Consider the following 7614-nt stretch of genomic DNA (forward strand, 5'->3'; position numbering starts at 1 on the left):
TTCAAAATTATTAATTTATTCTGATCGAGGATGTATTATTTTTTTCTTCATTTTATCATCTTGAAAAAACTTGTACATACAGGGCTCAGTCCACTGTGTTCTTTATGTCTACAGTTCCTCTAAATTTTGCAAAATTAGAATAATTCAAACCATATACTCGGCAGCAATATCCTGACAAGCTTTATACCCCATATACTGCCCATCTGGATCAGGAAAGGCTTCGCGCACCTTCTTGACCACACAAGCGGGTATAGGTCTCCGGTTACCACGACCTAAGAAACCATGAGCAAAGCCAGTGAATGCTCTATAGGAAGCCTTACGGTAAGACCTGTTTAAAAAAAATGACAATTAGTATAGCATATACACTTGAAATACAGTGAGAACATTAAACAGGTGAAATGTGATAAGGTATTTGTAGTTTTATTATGCCCTATGTAGTTTTCCATTACACAGTTTACTGGTTCGTATGCTCCGTCTGTATTAAATATTACAGACGGAGCACAGAGAGTGTTAAACTAAAAGGCTGCTCTACCTTCAATACAAGGGTACTCCAGAGGGGGCACTTGATTTAGAGAGAGGAATGAGTGATGTCCGATTTCCGCCCCACATTACACTGCGACGACCTGTGCCTCAATAGGCGATACGCATGGAGAGCAGCAGGTGATGTGCCAGCCGTGTATGATGTGGGATTCTGTGCATCGTTACACCCCCCTGCATGTGCCAGTGGTGAGTGGAGTGTGCCAACATGCCTAGCTATACTGTGAGCAACCCTGCCTGGCTAAACTGTTTGCACTTGTATACAGGCTTGATGAAATCCTACTTCGGCAGACATCCGATTACTTCTATCCGGATATCTCCCAGTAAAGCTGTGCGGTGGGGGGGTGTTTGTCAATATTACCTGTAAGACGTCTTCTTCGGTCTGTCCCTGGGGCCTCCCACGATGCACTCAAAGCACCGGCGCTTGGAACACATTTTGTGGAGTTGACAGGGACGGGCCAAAGAATACCTCATACGTGTAAGTTTTACCTCATACGTGTAAGTTTGCCCCCACCCCTGCACATCTTTAGTGGGAGATAAATGGATAGAACTATCACAATTTCTGCCGAAGTCAGATTTCAGCAGGCCAGCCTAGCTATACTGATAGTACCTGACTATACTAGGAGGCTCTGATAGAATTAGGTCAGTTCACAATTGTAAACTAATTTAATAGAAATCTAATTAGATGAATACAATTAATTGTAAACAACACAAACCTGTTTGCATCTTTTTGAGATCTGTTTAGTCCATTACTTCCATTCGCTACAAAAAGGAATACCCGAGCATAGTTTGGATTTTGGCAGAAATTGTAGAAGTCGGCATGTTCAGTTATACAATTAATATCTTCCATCTGTTCTTCTAAATTTGATATTTCTTTGCAACATACAGACTCTAATCCTGTAGGCATAGGCACACATTTTTGACAGGAACACCATTGTACGTGTCCAATCCTATCCCGGTCTACGTCATCAAAATGATTCGGGTTGTTAGGGTCCCGTATGGGATTTGATGGAAAGCTCTCTGATGGCCGATCTTGTCCGCTCATGGCACGCATCTGATTCTGCAGAGCTATTAACTGTAAAAAAAAGAAAAAGGAAAAAAAAAAACTTTAATTTCAGGTTTTACCACTTGAGGACCCTGCCTATAACACAACACTGTTTTTTATGATCTGTGCTTGGTGGGCTCTGCATCCCCAAGCACAGATCAGGCTACATGCAGAGCGATCAGATCGCCACCCTTTTTTCCCCCCTATGGGGATGATGCGCAGGGGGGATCTGATAGCTCCTGCTGGCTGGCATGTTGCGGGGGGGGGGGGGGGGGCACCTTAAAGCACCCCTCCGCGTCTACATTCTCCCCCTCCCTCTCCTACCTGTCTCCCCTGGTGATCGGGGCTGCACAGGACGCAATCCGTCCTGTGCAGATTGTTAAAGGAGGTCCCCTGTCACATGTCGGCGATCCTCGTCCACTAATTGGCCTAGGATTGCAGATCTGCCTTACGGCGCTGCTGCGCAGCAGCACCATACAATGTAAACAAAGGAGACAAACGTCTCCTGTGTTTACATTTAGTCTGCGAGCCGCGATCAGTGGCTCGCAGGCTATTCACGGAGACCCGCTCCGTGATCTAACAGGAAACGGCCACTTGCGCGAGCGGCCTTTCCTAATTAATTACAGGAGGCACCTGGCGACGCAGATGTGCGTCACTGGTCCTCCAGCTACCACTTTGCCGCCGCACGGTATGAGTGTGCGGTCGCCAGGTGGTTCAAAGTATAGTGGTGGGTGATAGTCATCAGCTTTTACTGCTTCAGGTGCACTGTCATGTGTTCATTAATGACCTTTACGGCCGCCGGGGCAGTGGCAGCTGATATACAGTGTATTACTGCTGAAGCAGAGGAAGAAAGGCTACACACACTGTGAAGGATTGACTCATGCTCGGTACACACTATGATATTTTATGGAAGATTGAATGTGAGATTGATTATTTCCAACATGTCCTATCTGATTTCCTATTCATTTTCGTACAAAACCTGCCAGACTCATAGGATGAATAAGTCACTCATGGAGTCCAGTAAGGTGAGAAGCCCATCTAATGTTAATTTCTTGGAAATCATATTGAACATTTTTGAAATACTAGTTCTGAGAGATAACCTTCAAAGAAAAACTCACACTGTGTACAAATAACAGGCCTTATCAGTGAGAACATGACTTATCAAATTTCAAACTCCTTTTCAGAGTATCATAGCTATCGCTAAGAACCTCCATGGTCATAGCCCCGGACTAGTAGAGCTCACGTTATTGACAATTAGCAGGTATAAGTAAGGGCTGGTTCAGACGGACGCTTGCAGAGCGTTTACAGCCAGCGTTCAGGGCTTGGTGTTAAACGCTCCCATTCAAGTGAATGGGAGCGTTTGTACCAAGCTTTCAAGCGCGTTTACACAAACGCGGCGTTTGGGTCCCGATTTTCCCTGGCGTTCAAGGAGCCCCTGGAAGCTACATGTAGCTTCCAGGGGAGGTTAACCGCGACGGCTAATGTCCCCCTAGGGGAAGAAAAAACGCGACCGCATCCAAACGCACACGAACGCTGCTGAACGCGACGCCAGCAAACGCAACGCCTCCAAACGTCCGTCTGAACCAGCCCTAATTCAAAATGATATTATGAATAGGCCTTATCTCTGATAAGGCGTGTTAACTTGGATAGGGCATGCTATTTATCTTAGTGAATCAAGCACAATGTCTGTTGAAAAATCATAAACCTATTCAAAATATATTTTATCATAAAAAAAATATAATTGTCAGTCAGCTGTAATGGTTTGTACCGACAATGGAAGTTAATCAAACAGTCAGATGTCTGGCTATGCTGTTTTAAAAAGAATCCAAATAGTAACGTTGTTTAAAATGTTATCAAATACATTGTGAGGAGCCTTTCTTCATCTGACGTTACTTTCGATTTGATTAAACAGGCACTTGGACTGTCTTGGTGATTGTAGGAATAGCGCAGTGCACTGTGCTTAATTAGTACTTTTGCAGGCATTTTGTTCCCGTTTTTTGTTGCGGTTAACGCAGTGAAGCAAATTAATTAATACCTTTTACTGCTATTGCCGCATTGGAGGCTGCTAATCAGTGGCTGCTACTGCTGCATGAGTATTGAAGGATTATAAATACTGGCTCTTGCTTATGCAAACGAAGTGGAGGCAGCAGATAACAGGCTGTTTTATGCTTCATACACACTTGAGATAAAAGTCTTTGGAAAAGACAAGATCACAAACCAATTTTACACCATTTAAAGAGACACTGTAAGATCAAAAAGATCCCCTGGGGGGTACTCACCTCGGGTGGGGGAAGCCTCCGGATCCTAATGAGGCTTCCCACGCCGTCCTCTGTCCCACGGGGGTCTCGCCGCAGCCCTCCGAACAGCCGGCGACTGTGCCGACTGTCAGTTCAATATTTACCTTTTCTGGCTCCAGCGGGGGCGCTGTGGCGACTTTCGGCACGGAAATAGACGGAAATACCCGATCTCCATCGGGTCCGCTCTACTGCGCAGGCGCCGGAAACTTGCGCCTGCGCAGTAGAGCGGACCCGACGGCGATCGGGTATTTCCGCCTACTTCGGCGCCGACAGCCGTCAGAGCGCCTGCGCAGGAGCCAGGAAGGTAAATATTACGTCACAGCTGCACGGAGGGCTACAGCGAGGCCCCCGAGGGATGCAGGACGGCGTGGGAAGCCTCATTAGGATCCGGAGGCTTCCCCCACCCGAGGTGAGTACCCCCCAGGGGCCGTTTTGTCGTTACAGTTCCTCTTTAAGGTAGTATGAGAGCCATACTCAGTCTGCACAGTCTATTCTATGGAGCTGCACTCCCCATCAGATAACATTTTTGCGAGATGATGCACACAAAGATGCCCGTACACACTCAAAAGATCATTATCTGCAAAAGTTCTGTTCCTGCAAAAGATCTATTCTTAAAAATGATCCATTCCTTTAAAATGCATTCATAGTCTATGAGATCTGTAGAGCATCATACACAAATTGTTTGATAGACTTCATCTGCATATCTGTCAAACTGCAGATCCTGGTGGATCTGATCTGCAGATAATCTGCAGATGATTGTCTGTTAAACAAGCTGTGTATGCGGATCTGGAGATATCAAAGACTTTGAATGCATTTTGCAGGAATGGATCTTTCGCTGGAAAAGATGTTTTGCAGATAATGCTCTTTTGAGTGTGTACGGGAATCTGTGTGTGCAGCATCCTGCAAAGATTTTATCTGATGGGGAGTGCAGCTCCATACAATAGACCTGTGATGGTTAAAGGAGAACTGTAGTGAGAGGGATATGGAGGCTGCCATATTTATTTCCTTTTAAGCAATACCAGTTGCCTGGCAGCCCTGATGGTCTATTTGCCTAAAGAAGTGTCTGAATCACACCAGAAACCAGCATGCAGCTAATCTTGTCATATCTGTCTAAATTTGTCAGAAACACCTGATCTGCTGCATGCTTGTTCATGGCCTATGGCTGAAAGTATTAGGCCACATACACACATCAGACTATAGTCTTTGGAAAATGAAAGATCACAGACCAATCTTACCACCCTTCCTGTAGTATAAGAGCCATACTCTACACAGTCTTTTCTATGGAGCTGAACTCCACATCAGAAAAAAATCTTTGCAAGATGAATGTCAGTTAAATCATGTGTGTATGATGATCTGCAGATCTCATAGACTATCATTGCAATTTGCAGGAATGGATTTTTGGCAGGAACAGATCTTTTGCAGATACTGATCTTTTGTGTCTGTACAGCATCTGTGTGTGCAGCATCTAGCCAAGATTTCTGTCTGATGGGGAGTTCAGCTCCATAGAATAGACTGTGAAGGTATGGCTCTCATACTACATGAAGGGTGGTAAGATTGGTCTGTGATCTTTCATTTTCCAAAGACTATAGTCTGATGTGTGTATGAGCCTTTAGAGGCAGAGGATTAGCTGAATAGCCAGGCAACTGGTATTGCTTAAAAGGAAATAAATATGGCAGCCTCCATATACCTCTCACTAACAGTTCTCCTTTAACCTTGGCACTCCAGCTGTGACAAAACTACAAATCCCATCATGCCTCTGCCTCCCCGATTTATGCTCAGAGCTGTCAAGAGTATTGCAATGCCTCATGGGACTTGTAGTTCCACCACAGCTGGAGTGCCAAGGTTAGTCATCACTGGAATAGATTGTGTAGCGTACAGCTTTTATACTACATTGAAGGGTGTAAAATTGGTCTGTGAACTTGCCTTTTACATGGACTTTTATCTCAAGTGTGTACGAAGCATTAATCCCAATTGATTTCTACTACTGGTTGCCTCCTAATGCTGCATGCAAAGTCATAGCTGCTAATCAGCAGCCTTTGCTGCATGTGCATTGACAGTTGGTAATCGAATTTGTCCGGATATTAGTTATACTGGCATAATGACGAGTGCTAATCTATTGTTTTTACTGCTGCAGTCGAAATGACGGCTAGTAAGTAGTGTCTGGATGTGAAAAGACAGACAAGATATTGTGAATTATTTAAAAAGAATTATTAAAATAATATTATTTCAAAATATAAATTTAATGTAACTTACCAATTCTTCTCTAGTTGAGGACGTACTCTGCTGTCCGTTATTCAGCGGATTGTTTGTAGGGTGAGCCATGATGATACTACAAACAGAATACAATTCTATTTAAATTTTTATTAGATAAAGTTAAACTTAGTAGATGGGCAGACAATAGTTGATTTCAGAAATCATTAGAACAATTCCATTCAATAATACTGGTTACACCAAGCCCCGGCAACATATGCTGTGAGCACCTACAACTGGCTAGACCGATTCCCTGTCTAACTATGCAGCGGCAACTATAATACAGGCTACCTATGCTGGGACCACCTATTACTGGCTACACCGATCCCTGACTACCCTATGCTGCAAGCAACTAATAATGGCTACACCTATCCCTAACTACCTATGCTGCAGACAACTACTACTGTCTACACCTATCCATGGCTACCTAACCTGCAATCACCTAATACTGGCTACACCTATGCCTAACTATGCTGCAGCCACCTACTACTGTCTGGAACTATCTCTGGCTACCAATGCTGCCAGTACCTACTAATGGCTACACTGATTTCCTGTCTACCTATACACCCTCAACCTAAAACAGATTACCTATGCGGGGGGACCACCTATTACTGGCTACACCAATCCCTGGCTACCTATGCTGCCAGCATGCAATAATGGCTACACCGATTCCTAACTACCTATGCTGCAGTAAACTACTACTGGCTACACCTATCCCTGGCTAACTATGCTGTGAGCAGCTACTAATGGCTACACCGATCACTAACTACCTATGCTGCAGCCTCCTAGTCTGCACCTATCCCTGGCTACCAATGCTGCGAGCATCTACTAATGGCTACACCGATCATCACTAACTACCTATGCTGCAGCCAACTACTACTGTCTACAGCTATCCCTGGCTACTAAACCTGCATGCACCAACTAATGGCTACACCTATCCCTAACTACCGATGCAACAGACACCTACTACTGTCTGCACCTTTCCCTGGCTACCTATGCTGCTAGTACCTACTAATGGATACACCTATCCCTAACTAGCTATGCTGCAGCCAAATACTACTGTCTACACCTATCCCTAGATACCTATACTGCGAGCACCTACTAAAGTCTAGACACCTATCCCTGGCTACCGATGCTACGAGCAACTACTAACGGCTACACTGATTCCCTGTCTACCGATGCTTTGGCAACCTAATACAGGTTACCTATGCTGGGACTACCTATCCCTGGCTACCTATGCTGCGAGCACATACTAATGGCTACTACTATCCCTAAATACCTATGCTGCTTCCACCGACTACTGATTATGCTTCGTCCTATTTCCATCTCTGTGTGTTCCATTGTATTTTTTTTTAATGTGCGTGTGCGCAGTATATGCACACATTGGGACAGGAGGACGGGCCAGAGAGCAGGGCCTATGATTGCACGAGCGCGGATGATGCGCAATAACATGTGGATGGCGGTGGAATCATTTCCTAGAGCAAG

General features: G+C 44.8%; 1 protein-coding gene across 1 annotated transcript in view; it reads right to left on the reverse strand.

The window, feature by feature from the left end:
• LOC137571769 (uncharacterized) overlaps window positions 1-7614 on the reverse strand; it is a 12879-nt gene continuing 5265 nt past the window's right edge. The window contains exons 2-4 of the mRNA XM_068281374.1: window positions 6133-6208; window positions 1254-1612; window positions 1-328 (exon numbers count right to left, since the gene is read on the reverse strand). Of these exons, the coding sequence (XP_068137475.1) occupies window positions 145-328; window positions 1254-1612; window positions 6133-6201 (612 nt within the window). The 5' untranslated portion in view covers window positions 6202-6208 and the 3' untranslated portion in view covers window positions 1-144. The remainder of the gene's footprint in view (window positions 329-1253; window positions 1613-6132; window positions 6209-7614) is intronic.

Source organism: Hyperolius riggenbachi, chromosome 4, assembly GCF_040937935.1.
Source record: "Hyperolius riggenbachi isolate aHypRig1 chromosome 4, aHypRig1.pri, whole genome shotgun sequence".
In the NCBI taxonomy this organism is placed as follows: domain Eukaryota; kingdom Metazoa; phylum Chordata; class Amphibia; order Anura; family Hyperoliidae; genus Hyperolius; species Hyperolius riggenbachi.